At 44.3% G+C, this 23,159-nt stretch overlaps 1 protein-coding gene across 1 annotated transcript in view; it reads right to left on the minus strand.

The window, feature by feature from the left end:
* Nucleotides 1-23,159, minus strand: part of SLC6A2 (solute carrier family 6 member 2) — a 98,594-nt gene that overhangs the window by 26,651 nt on the left and 48,784 nt on the right. Inside the window, exons 5-7 of the mRNA XM_069738590.1 lie at nt 7,857-7,995; nt 6,755-6,889; nt 3,698-3,801 (exon numbers count right to left, since the gene is read on the minus strand). Of these exons, the coding sequence (XP_069594691.1) occupies nt 3,698-3,801; nt 6,755-6,889; nt 7,857-7,995 (378 nt within the window). The remainder of the gene's footprint in view (nt 1-3,697; nt 3,802-6,754; nt 6,890-7,856; nt 7,996-23,159) is intronic.

Consider the following 23,159-nt stretch of genomic DNA (forward strand, 5'->3'; position numbering starts at 1 on the left):
CATGAATCCACTCTGGTCAACTTTCCCCAGCTGACTGACCAGTGAACACATGGCCTGGCTCTGGTCATAGCTATCCAGGTGCACCTAATCAGAACCTTATGTGCTTGGATTTAACCCTAGCCTACCTGGCTTTCCTACATCCTACAAGGTCCATGTAAAAACTGACATGTGAGCAGCCCCATAGGTTATAATGGGTATATGTGGGATCCATAAATAAAATATGACACACATCCTGGAAACGCCTCATTCAGATGTCCAGGTTTGTTTACATAAGTAAAAATCTGGTACAAGTGTCATCAGTGTTTTGGATCCAAGCTTCATCAGTGTTTGGTCAGTTGTCAGTTTTTATCGTCAGTGTTTTTCACATATGAATAAATAAAGTGCTAAGCTTCCGCTATTCATTGCAATGTTAATCACGAAGAGCACATAGGTTGTAGACTGTGCCACCCATGTGCTATAGGTAATTTTTGTGGTTTCATCAACTTATTTGGGCAATTTCAATCCATGATGCTGAGAAAACACAGACATGTTCCCATGACTTTTTTTGCTTGGACTAACAGCTACTTTGTGTGTAGACCGCTTTCAAAAAAGTTCTTACTATATAAGGAGTTGCTTTCGGTGGGAAACTTCATGTTATACGCTGGATTAATGGGATATTTCCAATTTAGCCATTCATAATCGAGATGGTAATGATTGATTTTCAGGTACGTTTCGCCAACAATGGTTGTTATCCTACTGAGCGATGTCTTGTTCGTTGTTCAGCATGTTTTCAGAGATTTAGTATTTTAGCAGAGCTACAGCACCCAGGAGTCATCACTAAATGATGGTGCTCTGCGCCATACCTTGTCTACATATGGAAGTGGAGGTGCCGGTTGTCAGAACCCCAACTTTGATGACCTATTCAGTGAATAGATCATCAACAGTATTGTGGTGGAAAACCCCTTTAAAAACAAATTATTCTGATTTTGCTGACAGATCTCTTCTTGCTTACATTCTATGGTGGTCTCACATAACCATGACTTTATAAATTACCTATTTCAAACTTCGGTAAAAAGTTTTTAACAAGTTATTACCAATCAACAGAATAGGTAACTACTGGATCAGTTGGGATCCAACCGCTAAGCCCCAACTCAATCTCTATGGCACTGTACAGCACTATCTCTGCCATTCTTGTAGAGATTGAATGGTACTGCCATGCATATGCTCAAAGACATTGGCTGAGTGCAGGTTTTAGCAGTTGGACCCCCATGGTCTATTAGTTATCGCCTATCCTCGTGGAGTCCACAGAAGCCAACATATTCATGCACCACATGGCATAATAGAAAATGTTTTTATGAAGCGCAGATGAGTCCCATATTTATCTGACATTTAGGGGGTTATGCTTTCGATAAGCTATAAATGTCCCAGATAAGCCAGACATGTCCCAGATAAGGCATACATGTCCCAGATAAGGCATACATGTTCCAGATAAGGCATACATGTTCCAGATAAGGCATACATGTCCCAGATAAGCCAGACATGTCCCAGATAAGGCATATGTGTTCCAGATAAGGCATACATGTCCCAGATAAGCCAGACATGTCCCAGATAAGGCATACATGTTCCAGATAAGGCATACATGTCCCAGATAATTCAAACATGTCTCATATAAGCCAGACATGTCTCAGATAAGCCAGACATGTCCCAGATAAGGCATACATGTCACAGATAAGGCTAGCCTTTTTATGATCCCAGTTTATGCAAGCTTTCCTTTTGCAACTCAATGAACTGTAACTGCAGAAATTGTGACCATTGCCATCAGTCTAATTTTGCTAATTTAATTTACCAAAATTATGTGCATTATTAGTCTAGAGCTTCCTCTAATAATATCGAAAAAGGTTTCGCTGTAAAGAACGTCAGCTTCTATCAACTGGAGAAGGTAGGTGGTTTCTCTCTGCACATGTGTATTTCCCGTGCAGTGCCACCACTGAAGAAATAAAGCATTACACAGTTCCTATTGAAATCAGTGAGCTTTTCATGTAATGAATGGATATTCTGGGTCCTCCAGCATAAGAGACGCTCTTTTTTGCAGCTTTGTACTTCAGATTACAGATAATATTATGCAATACCACTCTATTAAATCAGAATTCCTTACCAGGGTGATTGGAAAATAGTTTTCTTTAAAATGGATCTGTCACTAGATTTTACAATACAAGCTACATAACTTAATATATAGATTTCTAAGCCCTCATGAGGAGGGTATACCTACTGTGAAAATGTAGGGCAGATTGCCTGTATAACTAATTGAAAGTCCATCTAAAACAGTGAGAGAGTACAATTGTATTCAGTCTTCATCCATGTAGCCGGAATGACAGTTGCAGCTTGTACTGAGTACGGTAAGATCTCAGCAGTGGCAGGAAGGAGGAACACTGAGGATTCGTTCTTCAGGTTAGGTGGTTAGAGATTTAGCAGGGAGAAGGGACACTGAAGCGGTTCATTAGGCTAGGCTAGTGAAGATTTAGCAGGGAGGATGGACTCTGAGGTGCGGTTAAATACGCTAGGCGAGAAGATTTAGCAGAGAGGAGGGACACTGATGAGCGGTTAATTAGGCTAGGCAAGTGAAGATTTAGCAGGGAGGAGGGACACTGAGGAGCGGTTAATTAGGCTAGGCAAGTGAAGATTTAGCAGGGAGGAGGGACACTGAGGAGCAGTTAATTAGGCTAGGCGAGTGAAGATTTAGCAGGGAGGAGGGACACTGAGGAGCAGTTAATTAGGCTAGGCAAGTGAAGATTTAGCAGGGAGGAGGGACACTGAGGAACGGTTAATTAGGCTAGGAGAGTGAAGATTTAGCAGGGAGGAGGGACACTGAGGAGCGGTTAATTAGGCTAGGTGAATGAAGATTTAGCAGGGAGGAGGGACACTGAGGAGCGGTTAATTAGGCTAGGCGAGTGAAGATTCAGCAGGGAGGAGGGACACTGAGGAGTGGTTAATTAGGCTAGGTGAATTAAGATTTAGCAGGGAGGAGGGACACTTAGCAGCTGTCAATCACTAGGTGGGTGTAGATTGGGTTTGAATTAGAAAGGACTATACAGCCATCCGGACATGGATTTTCAGAATAAGTATACCAACTTCATCAGGTATATATATCTTACAATTTACATGTACTATTACTACCTATTTACTCACAATAAGGTACATGCTCATTTTTTGTTCTTGGGTTTTGTCTGTGAAAATGGCCACAGTGGGAATGTGATCTTACACATTGCATGTATACCAACTTCTTCTCTGGCTCATTTTTTTGGTTTTGCTGTAGTTTATTATACCTTGTACAAACAAGCATTTTGGCAGACATTTCATCTACATAGTTTCCCATGGGCAGGTGTCTGAACAGTCGGGCCCCTGTCCTGGTCTGCCCTCATCTTTATTGAGGTCGGCTGACACATGGTGAGGTTTTAATACTAAAGACAGGATAGAACCGTCCCAATTTCCATACTCCTCATGGTGGGGTGGCATTTAAGCATTTTAGCTGTTAACTGAGTATTACAGTATGTTATTTACATGCACTGTTACTTCTCAGTTACATATTTTCTACAGGGAATATGCTTATTTTGTTTTTTTCTTTGGTTAGGTATCTAATAATGTATGCAGTCGAGATTATAAAATCTTGTGACAGATCTTCTTTAGTTTAAATTGTAAAAGGAATTAAATTGTAACCTACCTGTAACAGTTGTTATCAAATTTGTTATAACTGGCAAATGCAATGAGAACCCCAAATCCTGCGCCAAGTGAGTAAAATATTTGTGTAGCAGCATCTATCCATACCTAAAAAGAATTGAAAGAAAATATAAGCTACTCACAAACAGAATCACATCATTTGAATTATGAGCCATGTACTCCTGACATGTCTGTTTAAATGGGTTGTCCACTACCCATACAGACTCTTTATTATAATATTCAGACATGTAAAATAAAAAACAGCCTATATTCCCCTCCAGTGCCAGCGCTGTTCCAGGTATGCCAGTCCTGGGTCTCTCTCCCGGCGTTCTCATGACATTATGTCACATGAGGCCTGCTGTCAATCAGTAGCCACCAATGGTACACTTCACCCTCACGATCTTCAGATAAAACTAACATCTGGAGGATGTGAGCAAGCAGCAGTTTTCACTTGAAGATGTCAATTTCTTAGGAAGGAAGGTAGGAAGGAAGGAGATGTGCCCCATTTGTGGTAGCTGATTGGCTGAAGGACTCTTGACATATTAATGTCATGCGAGCCCTGGGAGACCTGGAGTCAACGTGGTCTTACATCAGAAATCTTACTTCAGGTGCTTCCTAGAGTAAGATTTGTGAGGGGCCCAGAGAGGCACACACCACTTTTCAGACATACCTGATTAATGTTACTTAAAGGGGGCTCTTGGGGTTCTCCAGCACCGGGAGCAGGTGGGCACATGTAACTATAGGCAAATTGAATGAGGCAGGACACGACTAGTCCGAATGTGGCTGGAAGTATGCAAATCACGTACTTGCAGTCAGATGAAAACCCGTTCCCAGCGCCGGAACCAGAGAATCCTGACAGTGTGCGCTGTGCAAGTCTGCAGGTACATAGAGTGATTGCAGGCTTGAGCCCCAAGCCTGGGGAACCCCTCTAATGAATCAGGTCCCTCTGACTCCATCACACACACCCCTCATCAAGACCAGCGTGAATAATGCCATTCTTGATTAATCATGGCCAGATGAATGAAGATGGTGTATGAATAAAGATGGTTGGTACAGAGGAAGTAGTTGGCCATGATTGTGAGGAAGTGGTGAATCGATTATTAAAAGACGATAAGAATATAGGATATCTAGTGTACTTCCACAATAGTGATTACGTTGGTGGTCGCATTGGTTGTTTTGCACCGAAATGAGTATTTATGTCTAATGATGGAATGTCCGTCTTCAATAAGTATCGAAGATATCGAAGTGTACTAACAGATCCATCTTATTGACATTGGCAATAATTAAATAATTTCCTGTGGGAATAACCAAAGGCATGGCAAAATGCCGAGTTTTAAGAAAACTATTTTACAGGAAACACAGTTACACAAGAACAGTGCCTTAAAAAATTATTCATGCCCCGTGAACGTTTCCACATTTTTTCACATTACACCCACAAACTTAGATGTATTTTCTTGGGATTTTATGTAATATTCCAACACAAAGTAGCAATTATTTGTGAAGTGAAAGAAAACGATACACGATTTTCTGAAAAAGTGACGTGCATTTGTATTAGACCCACCTGTATTCTGACACCCTTAAACTATTGAATGACCAATTCCCTCCAGTCACATAATTTGTAGTCCACCTGTGTGCAATTTCTTCTCAGTATAACTACAATTGTTCTGTGAAGGCCTCAGAGGGCTGTGTTAGAATATTAGGAATTAAACAGCATCATGAAAACCAAGGAACACACCAGACAGGTAAGGGATAAAGTTGTGGAGAAGAGTAAAACAGGGTTAGGTTTTAAAGAAACTAGCCCAAGCTCTAAACATCTCATGGAGCACTGTTCAACATGGAAGGAGTATGGTACAACTGTAAACCTTCCAAGACATGGTTGTCACCTAAACTGACATCCCAAGCAAGAAGTGCAATAATTAGAGAAGCGTTCAAGTGGTCCATGGTCACTCTGGAGGAGCTGCAGAGATCCACAGGTCAGGTGGGAGAATCTGTCCACAGGACAACTATTAGTTGTATACTCCACAAATCTGGCCTTTGTGGAAGAATGGCAAGAAGAAAGTCATTTTTGAAGGCAAGTCATTAGAAGGTCCGTTTGCAGTTTGCATGTAAGGAACACAGTATGTGGAAGAAGGTGCTATGGTCTGATGAGACCAAAGTAGAACTTTTGGGCAAAATTCAAATCATCATTACGTGTGGTGAAAGACAATGGTGGTGGCAGCATCATGACCTGGGGAAGCTTTTCTTCAACAGGGACACCTTCCAGCAGGACAACGACCCTAAACATACTGCCAGAGCTACAATGAATGGTTTAAATAAAAGCATATTCATGTGTGTGACTGGCCAAGTCACAGTCCAGACCTAAATCCCATTGAGAATCTGTCACAAGACAGGAAAAATGCTGTTCAGATGCCTCCATCCAATCTCACTGAGCTAGAGCTAGTTTGCAGAAAAGAATTTGCAAAACTGCTAGAGACTGACCCCAAAAGACTTGCAGCAATAACTGTATCAATAGGTGGTCCTACAAAGACTACAGGGGGCTGAATACAAATGAACGTCACCATTTTCAGATTTATATTTTTTAAATAATTAGAAAACCTACACTTCACAGATTCTTGCTACTTTGTGTTGGTATATCACATAAAATACATTTAAAATTCTGGGTGTAATATAAAAAATTAGAAAAAGTTTACTGGGTATGAATAATTTATTTACATTTTCAAAGCTTACTTGTACCTATGAAATCGCAAAAATAATAGAATCAATAGAACAGAGTGACTGCAGTATCCGACTACACAGGGTTTGTTTGTTGTCTGTTGCCACGGAGATACAAACATCTGCATTGAAGCTGTAGCCAGAAACTTGAAGATTTCCATCGAGAATTATTTTCATAGTTGCTTTATATTTTTGGTGTCTTTAGACAAGAAAAACGTTACTACGCTCCTAACCCATGCAGAAGAGAAATGTTTTCTAATTACAATATTTTGACTACAGAAACTGTTAATTGCAACTGTGTCTAACGAGAGATTACCCCAAATTATAAATAGCCTAGATGGACACTCACCGTAGATTCCTTTAGTCTTTTGAAGTCTATATGAAGGTAAGAACTTACGCCTTTGGAAGACCCGGGCAGCGTTATACCACGTATAAGGAGTACAAATAGCACCACGTATGGGAGTGTTGCCGTTATCCATACTACCTAAAGAGAAATACGTGAAGGAGTTCAATAAAAAATTTACGGTAAGTTAACAAAAGTAGCAGACATTCAGTGACCACTATATAAGATGTATTTGTTTTCTTTGCTTTATTGTGACTCAATGTGTCATCTCTATTATTTTATTCTGATAAATGTATGAAATGGGGGAGTTCCAGCACATGCAGTGCTGGATCAACGCTGATGGAGCAGAACTACTGAATCAAAAGGATAGAATGGCAAGGTACATGATAGATTGTCTTTTCTACCCCAGCGTATGGTCTTTAAAATAAAAGACGATACACTGGGCTAGGAAACAGGCAAATTCTCAGGGAGATCTATGTCCCTCCCATAGATCTTAACGGCTCATTTACATATTAAGAAAAACATGGATTTCTTGGGAATAAAACATTGGATCACAGATATAAAGGCATCATTTTATTCAACTTTTTATGACCCATGTATATATTTTAGGACGATAGATCCTTTAAAGAGTCAATCAGGACAACCTCTCAGAGAGGTGTCATGCATAGTCTCAATGCCCATTATGAAATGACAGATTTCCCTTGTTCGTGGTAACGCTAAATATTTTAAACTTTTATGGCAGTTCTAACATTAAAAAGAATCTGTCAGCAGGTTTTCCCTATGTAAGCTGGGAGCAGCATGATGTGGAGGCTGAGACCCTGATTCTAGTGATGGTCACTTGCTGGGATGCTTGCTGTCATTTTGATAGAAACATAGTTTTCTCTGCTGCAGATCTAACAGAGCTTTGACTGCTGAGCTGTGTATAACCCCGCTTACACCTCTGATTGGCTGCTTTTCTGTGTACCCTGTATACTGACGGAAAGCGGCTAATCACTACTAGGGGCGTGGCTGGACTAGGAGGCACGAGACACCTAGTCCTGTAGTGATAATCTCCTGGTGATTTTTCTACTATCCACCCTCTTTAAGAATAAGTTTTGCATTCACATACTTTGCCCGACGTCTTCACTCCTTTCCAGAGGCTGAAAAAAAGTACTATAAGAACAGCAACCAGGCAAATCGTTAGCTGCCACCGTGGTTGTCCAATGTTATGTAATCCAGTACTTTCATGTACATGCAGCACCCCACGTCTATGGGAACAGATATAAAAAAAATGCATCCATTTGTAATATTTTTTTATATTCTGTACATTACATGCCATATATTCTTCTAGATAGTATTATTACATTATAAATGTACTAGATGGTGGCCCAATTCTAACGCATCAGGTATTCTAGAATATGCATGTATGTATATAGCAGCTACGTAGTATATAGCACAGGCCACATAGTATATAGGAGCCATGTAGTATATAGCAGACAAATACTACGTGGCCTGTGCTATATACTATGTGGCTGCTATACACTGTACATACATACATATTGTAGAATACCTGATGCGTTAATACAAACCACGCAGTATATAACACAGCCCACGCAGTATATAACACACAGCCCACATAGTATTTAACACTGGCCACGTAGTATATAACACTGGCCACGTAATATATAGCACAGCCCACATAGTATATAACACATATAACACAGCCCACATAGTATGTAACACTGGCCACGTAATATATAACAGTGGCCGCGTAGTATATAGCAGCCACGTGGTATATAACACAGCCCACTTAGTATATAACACAGCCCACATAGTATGTAACACTGGCCACGTAGTATATAGCAGTGGCCACGTAGTATATAGCAGCCACGCGGTATATAAAACAGCCCACTTAGTATATAGCAGTGTGGGCACCATATCCATGTTAAAAAAAACTATTTAAAATAAAAAATAGTTATATACTCACCCGCCGGGATCCAGCGAAGCTGTGCCGATGCGCGCGCGGCTGCCGCCATCTTTCATTCCCAGGATGCATTGCGAAATTACCCAGATGACTTAGCAGTCTCGCGAGATCGTGAAGTCTTATGGGTAATTTCACAATGCATCTCTGGGAACGGAAGCTGGCGGCAGGCGCAAGTGCATCATCGGACGACGGAAGGTGAGAACAGCAGGTTTTATGTTTTTTTATTATTTTTAACATTAGATCTTTTTACTATTGATGCTGTATAGACAGCGTTACCCGCGGCATAACACTGTTGGTTAACGCTGGCATTAACCCTGTGTGAGCAGTGACTAGACGGGAGTATGGAGCGGGCACTGACGGCAGGAGAAAATGGAGCGGGCGCCGGGCAAATGACTGGACTGAAGTAGGGAGTGCCCATCGCTGATTGGTCGCGGCAGCCAGGACAGGCAGGCGAGACCAATCAGCGATGCAGGATTTCCGAGACAGACAGACGGAAGTACCCCTTTGACAATTATATATATAGACTAGATGGTGGCCCGATTCGACGCATCAGGTATTCTAGAATATGTATGTAGAATAATACATTGAATACACAGGATTTGGCCGGCCGCAACCAATTAGCGAAGCGTGGTTCAACTCCCGTGCCAATTCACGGCCAGACTGCGCCTGTCGCTGATTGTTCGCGGCCGGCCACGTAGTATATAGCACAGCCACGTAGTATATAACAGCCCGAGTAGTAAATAGCAGAGCCACATAGTATATAGCAGAGCTCGTAGTATATAGCACAGCCAAGTAGTATATAACACAGCCCACAGAGTACATATCACACCCACATAATATAGAGCACAGCCCACAGAGTGTATAACAGCCCACATAGCATATAACACAGCTCACGTAGCATATAACAGCCGACGCACGTAGTGTATAACACAGGCCACGTAGTGTATAACACAGGCCACGTAGTGTATAACACAGGCCACGTAGTGTATAGCACAGGCCACGTAGTGTATAGCACAGCCCACGCAGTACATTGCACAGCCCACGCAGTACATTGCACAGCCCACGCAGTACATTGCACAGCCCACGCAGTATATTGCAGAGCCCACGCAGTTTATTGCACAGTCCACGCAGTATATTGCACAGTCCTCGCAGTATATTGCACAGCCTGCGTATATATTGCACAGCCCGCGTAGTATATTGCACAGCCCGCGTAGTATATTGCACAGGCCGCGTAGTATATTGCACAGCCCGCGTAGTATATTGCACAGCCCGCGTAGTATATTGCACAGCCCTCGCAGTATATTGCACAGCCCTCGCAGTATATTGCACAGCCTGCGTAGTATATTGCACAGCCCGCGTAGTATATTGCACAGCCCGCGTAGTATATTGCACAGCCCGCGTAGTATATTGCACAGCCCGCGTAGTATATTGCACAGCCCGCGTAGTATATTGCACAGCCCGCTTAGTATATTGCACAGCCCGCTTAGTATATTGCACAGCCCGCGTAGTATATTGCACAGCCCGCGTAGTATATTGCACAACCCGCGCAGTATATTGCACAGCCCGCGTAGTGTATTGCACAGCCCGCATGGTATATTGCCCAGCGCGCGTAGTACATTGCACAGCCTGCATTTACATTGCACAGCCCGCGTAGTATATTGCACAGCCCGTGTAGTATATTGCACAGGCCGCGTAGTATATTGCACAGCCCGCGTAGTATATTGCACAGCCCGCGTAGTATATTGCACAGCCCGCGCAGTATATTGCACAGCCCGCGTAGTATATTGCACAGCCCGCATGGTATATTGCCCAGCGCGCGTAGTACATTGCACAGCCTGCATTTACATTGCACAGCCCGCGTAGTATATTGCACAGCCCGCGTAGTATATTGCACAGCCCTCGCAGTATATTGCACAGCCCTCGCAGTATATTGCACAGCCCTCGCAGTATATTGCACAGCCCGCGTAGTATATTGCACAGCCCGCGTAGTATATTGCACAGCCCGCGTAGTATATTGCACAGCCCGCGTAGTATATTGCACAGCCCGCGTAGTATATTGCACAGCCCGCGTAGTATATTGCACAGCCCGCGTAGTATATTGCACAGCCCGCGCAGTATATTGCACAGCCCGCGTAGTATATTGCACAGCCCGCATGGTATATTGCCCAGCGCGCGTAGTACATTGCACAGCCTGCATTTACATTGCACAGCCCGCGTAGTATATTGCACAGCCCGCGTAGTATATTGCCCAGCGCGCGTAGTACATTGCACAGCCCGCATTTACATTGCCCAGCGCGTGTAGTACATTGCACAGCCCGCATAGTACATTGCACAGCCCGCGTAGTATATTGCACAGCCCGCGTAGTATATTGCCCAGCGTGCGTAGTACATTGCACAGCGTGCATAGTATATTGCACAGCCTGCATAGTACATTGCACAGCCATCGTAGTATATAGCAATGTAGGCATCATATCCCTGTTAAAAAAAAAAAGAATTAAAATAAAAAATAATTTATATACTCACCTTCCGTTGGCCCCCGGATCGAAGCGGTTACCGACTCTCCTCGCGCGCTCCGGTCTGAAGAGTGCATTGCGGTCTCGTGAGATGATGACGTAGCATACCTTTGGGATCAATCTTTTTTTTCTACCTAAATGCATGCAATTATGGCTTAAAACTAGGGTTGAGCGAAACGGATCGTTCATTTTCAAAAGTCGCCGACTTTTGGCAAAGTCGGGTTTCATGAAACCCGACCCGATCCCTGTGTGGGGTCGGCCATGCGGTACGCGACCTTCGCGCCAAAGTCGCGTTTCGTATGACGCGCTTGGCGCCATTTTTTTCAGCCAATGAAGGGGCGTGGGCAGAGTGATGACATAGGTCTTAGGGGCGTGGACGCCTATCGCCATGTTGTTGCTTGTGCGCTGTAGCGATTTGCACTGTGTAACACCGAGAGAGAGAGAGAGAGAGAGAGAGAGAGAGAGACCATAGTTGACCATAAAACTTAAAGGGGTGGTCTGAAGTCCAAATTATTTTTCCTCCCAAATTCCTATTTATTTAATGACATAATCTAAACTATTTTCTAATGGGATTCAAAATTCCCTAACTACCACTATCTAACAGCTATTTTTTTCCACTTCCCTTTCGAAGGCGCTTTGTTTGGGAATCCCTAAGTGCATGTGGTCATCAGGGGGCAGAGGCTGTGTGCAGTTCTGGACTTCAGAACATAATAAAACCTTAGCAGGTGTAACACCGCTGGGTTTATACATTGTTTCTTCGGTGTTACTCTGCATGTCTCTGCGTTAACCCTTGCTCCTCTCCCCCTAACTTGCAGGGATACTGTTGTCTGTTACCTGTATGGATGCTGCTCAGTTCCCTGCCACCGCTGCATAGCTGTACATGTGCTGTGATGTCTTTGCTCTGCTGCATGGCCACTCGCATGTGCGGTCCCTGGCAGCCGCTGTGGAAGCTAGCCACGGCTTGCGAAGTCCTCTGCAGCTGGTGCATAACTTTCCACGTGTGTCCAGGCTAGCAGTCGCTGCCAGGTGCCCTAAGGCAAGCCACAGTTCCTGTACTATCTGTGCTGTAATGGTTTCTGGTTGTGCTTAGGGTGCGTGCGGCCACACCTACCCTGCTTTTATCAGGGTTTGAGTGTGCACCTGTGTTGCTTTCCTCAGCCTATCGCTGAGGGGAAGCTTCTTTATAAACTCCCTCTTTCCTGTTGGGCATTGCCAGAGCATTGCATTGCGTTTCTGTGTCTTGACTAGTGAGTTAGGTAAGCAGCTCCCGTTCGGTCAGCAGTCTGTTCTGGGAAAGCGGATACCTGTCTACCGCCTGTTCTGGGGGCAGAGTACCCAGATCCCACCTTCTCTGGAGGCAGAATACCCAGATCCGTTTGTTTCTTGATTTTTTCTGCCTGTTCTGGGGGCAGAGTACCCAGATCCACCTATCCTGGAGGCTGCATATCCAGTCCGTTTGTGTTTTCTGCCTGTTCTGGGGGCAGAGTACCCAGATCCGCCTGTCCTGGAGGCTGCATATCCAGTACCTGATCCTGTCTGAACTGTGTCCTTTGTGTTATGTTCCTGATGTCCTGCCTGTGACCTGATGTTCTGCTTTTGTCCAGATGTCCTGCCCATGACCTGATGTCCTGTTTTGTCCTGATGTCTTTCCTATGTCCGATGTCCTGATGCCCTGGGCTGCCACGCCAGTGTCCCAGATGTCTATCCAGTGTCCGATGTCCTGCCTGTGGCCTGAGGTCCACCCTGTGACGACGTCCTTCTGGGTCAGTGTCTGATGTTCTCCTGCTGAGCCTGTGCTATGCCTGATGCCTGAGAGAGAGGCCGTTCTAGTAAACCCGTGCCAGATGACCCTGGACTGCATCAACTCCTGCCATCGCTGACGTCTGAGACTTGTACCCTTCCTAGACGTGTGGAATCGGGATCCTGACATCATTATGTTTTGTTATTTACTGTGCTTTCATTTAAGTAAACTTTTCTTCATACCTGAAGTTGTGCGGTGTAGTCTAGTTCTGCATATCAACATCTAGTTCACATGCTCAGCTGCCACAGACCCTGCTCGCTGCCCTTCCCCAGTCTGGGTAGGTCCAGGTTACTCTATGTGGTCCAGTGGGTCCACATTGCATCCCTTTTTGGGACACTCGCCCACACCGTCCTGGTCAGGCGACATGGAGGCGTCGGCTCGGCCGCATCTGCAGTCGTAGCCGTAACAGTAGGTGAGATCAACCAAAACAATGAACAGAACAGCTAAACTATAAGTACCCAGAAAGATAAAAATTTAAGATTACTTTTAGAAGAAAGAAGGTTGAGAAGTTACCAGTGAAAATATACAATGGGTGAAATAAGTATTGAACAAGTCACCAATTTTCTAAGGTAATATATTTCTAAAGGTGCTACTGACATGAAATTCTCGCTAGGGAATCCCCACATGTACTTATGCTGGCTAACAGATGTAAATCATTCAGCTGCGGCAAGAAAAACAAAGTCGCCGAGCACTAAAAAATACTCGGAGGACCCCCGAGCATGCTCGAGAAATCTCGTGTAACGAGTATATTCACTCACCACTAGTAATAACGAGAAGTGACACAGGGAAAAAGTATTGAACACACTTACTGAAATATATTTAATACTTCATAGAAAGCCTTTGTTGGTAATGAAGCTTCAAGACTAGGGTTGAGCGACCTTGACTTTTTTAGGGTCGAGCCGGGTTTCGCGAAACCCGACTATCTCAAAAGTTGAGTCGAGTGAAATCGGCCGATTATGGCGAAAAGTCGAGGATCGACCGAAACACGAAACCCAATGCAAAGCCAATGGGATTTTTTTTCTCTCTCTCTCTCTCTCAAGCTGGTGTTACACAGTGCAAATCGCTACAGCGCACAAGCGACAACATGGCGATAGGCGTCCACGCCCCTAAGACCTATGTCATCACTCTGCCCACGCCCCTTCATTGGCGCTTCATACGAAACGCGACTTTGGCGCGAAAGTCGCGTACCGCATGGCCGACCCCACACAGGGATCGGGTCGGGTTTCATGAAACCCGACTTTGCCAAAAGTCGGCGACTTTTGAAAATGAACGATCCGTTTCGCTCAACCCTATTCAAGACGCCTCCTGTATGAAAAAGCTAGTAGCAGGCATTGCTCAGGTGTGATTTTGGCCCATTCTTCCACACAAACTCTCTTCACATCCTGAAGGTCCCCAGGGCTCCTTCAATGAACTCTGAGCTTTTGTTCCTTCCATAAATTTTCTAAATTCAGGTCTTGTGATTGGCTAGGACATTTTAGCAGCTTTATTTTTTTGCTCTGTGTTTTGGATCATAGTTTTGCTAAAATGTCCACCCCAGGGGCGGACACTAACAGCTTGGGGCCCCTGTGCAAGAAATGTGTCTGGGCCCCCCTCCCTGCCCGGTATGCTGCGTAGGCCGGCGTCAGATGAGCGTATGGCATCGGATGCGATATGCTAATGACCCCCGTCTCCTGCTCTGCTGCGAGCAGGAGCCGAATGTCATGCGTCTGTGCTCCGAGCCTCTCGCACAGAGAGAATCGGAGCACAGCTGCGGAGAAATGACTTTCTCCATCTCCTCCATTGCCGGGGTCAGCGTATATCGCACAGCACTCGGATGATATATATACCGTGCATACATACACCTTACATACATATACCGATATACCGTACATACACAGATACACATACCGTGCATACATACACCTTACATGCATATACCGATATACCGTACATACACATACCGTGCTTACATACACCTTACATACATATACCGACATACCGTACATACACAGATACACATACCGTGCATACATACACCTTACATACTTATACCGATATACCGTACATACACATACCGTGCTTACATACACCTTACATACATATACCGATATACCGTACATACACAGATACACATACCGTGCATACATACACCTTACATACTTATACCGATATACCGTACATACACATACCGTGCTTACATACACCTTACATACATATACCGATATACCGTACATACACAGATACACATACCGTGCATACATACACCTTACATACTTATACCGATATACCGTACATACACATACCGTGCTTACATACACCTTACATACATATACCGATATACCGTACATACACAGATACACATACCGTGCTTACATACACCTTACATACATATACCGATATACCGTACATACACAGATACACATACCGTGCATACATACACCTTACATGCATATACCGATATACCGTACATACACATACCGTGCTTACATACACCTTACATACATATACCGACATACCGTACATACACAGATACACATACCGTGCATACATACACCTTACATACTTATACCGATATACCGTACATACACATACCGTGCTTACATACACCTTACATACATATACCGATATACCGTACATACACAGATACACATACCGTGCATACATACACCTTACATGCATATACCGATATACCGTACATACACATACCGTGCTTACATACACCTTACATACATATACCGACATACCGTACATACACAGATACACATACCGTGCATACATACACCTTACATACTTATACCGATATACCGTACATACACATACCGTGCTTACATACACCTTACATACATATACCGACATACCGTACATACACAGATACACATACCGTGCATACATACACCTTACATGCATATACCGATATACCGTACATACACATACCGTGCTTACATACACCTTACATACATATACCGACATACCGTACATACACAGATACACATACCGTGCATACATACACCTTACATGCATATACCGATATACCGTACATACACATACCGTGCTTACATACACCTTACATACATATACCGTACATACACAGATACACATACCGTGCATACATACACCTTACATGCATATACCGATATACCGTACATACACATACCGTGCTTACATACACCTTACATACATATACCGACATACCGTACATACACAGATACACATACCGTGCATACATACACCTTACATACTTATACCGATATACCGTACATACACATACTGTGCTTACATACACCTTACATACATATACCGATATACCGTACATACACAGATACACATACATATACCATACATACACAGATACACATACATATACCATACATACACAGATACACATACATATACCGTACATACATGCACACACTGTACATACATATACCATACAGTCACAGATACACATACATATACCGCACATACATGCACCTTACATACATATACCGATATACCGTACATATACACAGATACATACATATACCGTACATACATACACACAGTACGTACATATACCGTACATTCACAGATACACATACATATACCGTACATACATACACCTTACATACATATACCGATATACCATACATACATACACTTTAGATACATATACCACGCCGCATGTGCGTATGCACAGGTCTGCCACCTGCGTCTTTGTACGCATAGTGGGGATGGAATTTCCCCCACTATGCTGTAACATCTGCAGCTGTGGATGAACGCAGTGTCCAATCTGCAGCAAATCCGCCATGTGGAAACACACCCTTATGGTCTATGTGAGATTGCAGCGGACAAAGACCAGGCTGGTGCTGTCACTATCGGGCCACTGTGCACTGAATATGAGGATATGTCACTTTCCTTAGGTCTCTGACATTAGTGATGAGTGAACGTGCCCAGATAAGGCATTATCCGAACATGCTTGTGTGCGGAGTGTTTTTGGCGTGCTTGAATAATATTTATTTTTGACTCCCCACCGCTTCATGTGGGCTGATGCAGGGGTTGCCTAACAAACAGGGAATCATTCCTGCTTGTGTTGCGGATGTCAAAAAGCCACGAATCGTGCAGCAGCGGAAACTCGAACATATTATAAGACAACGCCGAAGATGCTCCATTAGCACTTGAGCATGCTCAGATAACACTTTATCCAAACATGCTCGCTTATGACTATTGATCACTAGGGTTGAGCGACCTTCACTTTTATAGGATCGGGTCGGGTTTCACGAAACCCGACTTTTGGAAAAGTCGGGTCGAGTGAAATCGGCCGATCCTATAAAAAAGTCGGGGTCGGGGTCGGCCGAAACTCGAAACCCAATGCAGTGCATTGGGTTTCCATGGTTCCCAGGGTCTGAAGGAGCGGAAACTCTCCTTCAGGCCCTGGGATCTATATTTAAGTGTAAAATATAGAATTAAAATAAAAAATATCCTTATACTTACCCTCTGACGCGCCCTGGTACTAACCGGGAACCTTCCTTCCTTAGAATCAGCCTTCCAGGACCTTCGGTGACGTCGCGGGTGACGTCGCGGCTTGTGATTGGCCGCGCGGCCGCCCATGTGACCGCTCGCGCGGCCAATCACAAGCCGCGACGTCACCGAAGGTCCTGGAAGGGCTGATTCTTAGGAAGGAAGGCTGTCGGAAGGAAGCAGGGCGCTTCCGAGGGTGAGTATATTCCTATTAGGTATATACTCACCCTCGGAAGCGCCCTGCTTCCTTCCGACAGCCTTCCTTCCTAAGAATCAGCCCTTCCAGGACCTTCGGTGACGTCGCGGGTGACGTCGCGGCTTGTGATTGGCCGCGCGAGCGGTCACATGGGCGGCCGCGCGGCCAATCACAAGCCGCGACGTCACCGCGACGTCACGGCAAGGTCCTAGAAGCGCGGATTCGAAGGAGGAAGGCTGCCGGTTAGTACCAGGGCGCGTCAGAGGGTAAGTATTGCAATATATTTTATTTTAATTCTATATTTTACACTTTAATCTGAATTCCGATACCAATTCCCGATATCTTAAACATATCGGGAATCGGGATCGGAATTCCGATTCCAGATTCAAAAGATCGCCGACTTCATGGCCGACCCCCCACTGGGGTCGGGTCGGGTTTCATGAAACCCGACCTTGCCAAAAGTCGGCGACTTTTGAACAATTTCGACCCGTTTCGCTCAACCCTATTGATCACTACTCCCAACATAGTTCATATATAAATAGTTGTTGCTTTATTTTTCAAAACAAAACTGTATACTTACAACATTTCCACCAGGCAGCAAAGATCCTGTCAGCCTGGTCCACACTCGTCCTCTGCGCTGAGTCTGCAGCAGCTCCCCGCTCCAAGCTGCGGACTCCAGAGCACAGACACTTGAAGATCATCCCTGAGGTAACGATGCACAGATGTCACTGTGCACTCCATGTAATCTTAGACATTGTACCGGGGGATCGCCATCCCATCCCCCTATATACAGGTCCTTCTCAAAAAATTAGCATATAGTGTTAAATTTCATTATTTACCATAATGTAATGATTACAATTAAACTTTCATATATTATAGATTCATTATCCACCAACTGAAATTTGTCAGGTCTTTTATTGTTTTAATACTGATGATTTTGGCATACAACTCCTGATAACCCAAAAAACCTGTCTCAATAAATTAGCATATTTCACCCATCCAATCAAATAAAAGTGTTTTTTAATAACAAACAAAAAAACCAACAAATAATAATGTTCAGTTATGCACTCAATACTTGGTCGGGAATCCTTTGGCAGAAATGACTGCTTCAATGCGGCGTGGCATGGAGGCAATCAGCCTGTGACACTGCTGAGATGTTATGGAGGCCCAGGATGCTTCAATAGCGGCCTTAAGCTCATCCAGAGTGTTGGGTCTTGCGTCTCTCAACTTTCTCTTCACAAGATCCCACAGATTCTCTATGGGGTTCAGGTCAGGAGAGTTGGCAGGCCAATTGAGCACAGTAATACCATGGTCAGTAAACCATTTACCAGTGGTTTTGGCACTGTGAGCAGGTGCCAGGTCGTGCTGAAAAATGTAATCTTCATCTCCATAAAGCATTTCAGCCGATGGAAGCATGAAGTGCTCCAAAATCTCCTGATAGCTAGCTGCATTGACCCTGCCCTTGATGAAACACAGTGGACCAACACCAGCAGCTGACATGGCACCCCACACCATCACTGACTGTGGGTACTTGACACTGGACTTCAGGCATTTTGGCATTTCCTTCTCCCCAGTCTTCCTCCAGACTCTGGCACCTTGATTTCCAAATGACATGCAAAATTTGCTTTCATCAGAAAAAAGTACTTGGGACCACTTAGCAACAGTCCAGTGCTGCTTCTCTGTAGCCCAGGTCAGGCGCCTCTGCCGCTGTTTATGGTTCAAAAGTGGCTTTACCTGGGGAATGCGGCACCTGTAGCCCATTTCCTGCACACGCCTGTGCACGGTGGCTCTGGATGTTTCCACACCAGACTCAGTCCACTGCTTCCTCAGGTTCCCCAAGGTCTGGAATCGGTCCTTCTCCACAATCTTCCTCAGGGTCCGGTCTCCTCTTCTCGTTGTACAGCGTTTTCTGCCACATTGTTTCCTTCCAACAGACTTACCATTGAGGTGCCTTGATACAGCACTCTGGGAACAGCCTATTTGTTGAGAAATTTCTTTCTGGGTCTTACCCTCTTGCTTGAGGGTGTCAATGATGGCCTTCTTGACATCTGTCAGGTCGCTAGTCTTACCCATGATGGGGGTTTTGAGTAATGAACCAGGCAGGGAGTTTATAAAAGCCTCAGGTATCTTTTGCATGTGTTTAGAGTTAATTAGTTGATTCAGAAGATTAGGGTAATAGGTCGTTTAGAGAACCTTTTCTTGATATGCTAATTTATTGAGACAGGTTTTTTGGGTTATCAGGAGTTGTATGCCAAAATCATCAGTATTAAAACAATAAAAGACCTGACAAATTTCAGTTGGTGGATAATGAATCTATAATATATGAAAGTTTAATTGTAATCATTACATTATGGTAAATAATGAAATTTAACACTATATGCTAATTTTTTGAGAAGGACCTGTAGTGGACCATTTTAGTACCCGGCCCTTCTCCTACCTAACCCAGTGATCCCTCCTCAGCCCCTCTCCCCCGCATTCTCATGTATCCCAGTCCCGACTCCCGACCCGAGGGATCACTGGATGCGCACGTGCACAGCAGCACAGGGACTCAAACAGAGCGGAAGCTTCAGTGAGTCACCGACACCCCCCCCTCCTTCTCCCTGGCTCCTCTGTTCCAGCGTCTGCCGTCACCATGGCTACCGCACCAGTGACAGCCGGACAGCAGCATAATGAATACTAACAGGAGAGGTCAGCAGGGGGGCCCTTTTGAAGTTCATATCACATGCGTGCAGCAGAGCGGCCCCCTGCTTCTCCTGTTAGCTGTCATTCACCGCCCTGCTTTCTCGGTCCTTCGGGGCCCCCTCCCGCTCCGGGCCCCGGTGCAGTTGCACAGGCTGAACCGGCGGTATGTCCGCCCATGGTCCACCCTCATTTCATCTTCATCACCCTGGTCGATGGCAGCAGATTTTTATCACGAATGTATAAGTACATTTGTCCATTCATTTTTCTTTCAATTATGTGAACTTTCACAGTGCTGTATGCTAAAAAAAACAGCCCCCACCATGATGTTCCAAACTTTACTGCTGGTATGGTGTTGGGAGATATGCAGTACCTTTTGACCTCCAAACACTATGTGTATTATGACATCCAAAGAGTTCAATTTTGGTCTGATATGACCAGACTATATTATCCCAGTATTTCACTGTCTTGTCTAAGTGTTATTGAGCACATTTAAAAAAAAAAAAAGCTTTAACACGTTTTTTGTTCAGCAATATAGTCTTGCTTGGTGAGCATGCATACAGGCTGCAACGGGTGTGGTGGAACCAGTGTTTCATGGTCAGAGAAAATCCTGGAAGGGTATAACTAGGCGATTACCTAACTCTTCACCAGACACCCTGTTGGTGGGGTTAGACTTGGCTCCAGATGGACATCAAGTGCTACACTAGGAAAGACCATGGACACACGGCAGCTGACCCCCAAGGGGCAGGTAGCTGGAATGGCCCAGAAGGAGAGTACAGTTGATACAGGCAGGCACAGCAAGAACCGCAGGTGCTAGCGGGAACGGCTGGTATACAGGCAGGCACTGGCAGGTGCTGGTTGGTATACAGGCAAGCATGGCAAGCACAGGCTGGTATACAGGTGAGCACGGTAGTTGCAGGCAGGTGCATGCTGACACGACTGGTATACAGATGGGCAAGGCAGGTGCAGGCAAGCATGGCTGGTATACAGGCAGATACTAGAAGACAAACTAGAACAGGAAACCCGAGAACTAGCAAGCATGCAACAAGCAGAGGGAACATGTTGCTCAGGCACCTCCCAACAGGTGGAAGTGCCTTAAATAAGTGTCTCCCAGCCATTGGCTGGGGACACTTTAGTACGGTGTGCAATGTCCTTTAAAGAGGGCTGGGGCATACCTTAAGCACAGTGCCTGAGGATCTGTGGGAAATGTGCACACCCCAGCAGTAGCCGCAAAAGTGAGGGACGGGGGCCACAGGGGTGAAGTAAGTTCATGTCCACGTAGGGGGAGGAAGGAAGCATGCAGGGACACAGGAGCTACACAGACCATGGAGGTTGAGTGCATTACTTATTGTTTTCTTTGAAATAATTGTACCTGCAGATTCCATGTCTTTCTTTCACTCTCCATTGGTGGTGCTTGGCACATGGGCAACCCTTTTGATAATTCTTTTCACTATTCTGTCTGAAATCTTGTGGTGAGCACCTGGGCCTTGATGGTTTATGTTGAAATTGTGATTTTTCCACCTTCAAATTATGGCCCCAGCAGTACTCACTGGATCTCTAAGTAGTTTAGAAATTCTTCTTTAATCAATGCCTTCAGTATGTTTCACAACAATAAGGTTGTGAAGATCTTGAGACAGCTCACTTGTTTGCACATCATGAGAGATTTATTGGGTGGCACCCTGGCAATGAGACACATTTTTACAGGCCATCAGTTAAACCAGCTGATATGTTTCACCAAGTGGATGGATTTCTTTCTAATATCTAATAGATTTCAGGTGGGGTCATGACTTTCAATGTTTTTTTGTACCTCTCTTCCTTCATGTGTGCAATACTTTTTCCCCCGTGTCATTTCTCATTATTATGCAAGTTAATTTATGGATATATGTGGTGATTTCTTTGCCTGTGTGAATTGGATGGGTTGTTACCAACATCTGATGGCGATTTCATGTCAATAGCACCTTTAGAAATAAATTTACTTGTTTTACCTGCTGTATCAAAGTCAATACAGAGATCTCTCCCATAATATATTTATACCCAGGATTGCAATTGTAACAAGCGGGAATGTACTTTTTACTTAACTGTAAGAGAAGCGAGACTATAAAAGTAAAAGATGCCATGATGAATTCCCTAAACAAAGTTAAAAAAGGTTGATAGACGAATAACATCAGGGGCAAACGCAAAAAGACTGTTTCTTATTGCTTGATGTTTTCAACACATGGAGCAAGAAACACCACAGGTCAAAAGTGCCCTAATCCCTATCCATGGGGTAAATTCCAAAGTACTTGGTAGGTTTAAAAAAGCAGTTTTTCTGGAGAGAGGAGATCGCTGCTTGATCAGCTTCTAGAAAATCATACTTGGCACAGAAAGTGCAATACTGAGTAATAATATGGAACCCTTGTAAATCTTTGTGATTCTCATTGCTTTTGCTGGTACTGTAAAAAGGAGCTTTTAATGTGTATGAAAAAGTCTTACAAAAACATTGCGTATGAACATATCCTTACAGCATGAACCGCATGCTGTCAGAATTCTCCAGGGTTGCTGCTGAGATTGGGCAGTCTCATGACTGCAAGTATGCAATTTTCATACATTCATTCACATTCCTACTAGACTTGCTCAGCCACGCTCACTTCAGTTGTGTTGAATGAGGTCGGGCACGTCTAGTCGGCATGTGACCGCAAGTATGCAAATCGCATAATTACGGTCATTTAGCACCCAGTCTTGGCAGCAACCCTGGAAAATAAACAGAAAGTGCTGCAAGGATTCAGAAAACCAGACAACCCCTT

The sequence above is a fragment of the Ranitomeya imitator genome, chromosome 9, assembly GCF_032444005.1.
Source record: "Ranitomeya imitator isolate aRanImi1 chromosome 9, aRanImi1.pri, whole genome shotgun sequence".
NCBI lineage: Eukaryota > Metazoa > Chordata > Amphibia > Anura > Dendrobatidae > Ranitomeya > Ranitomeya imitator.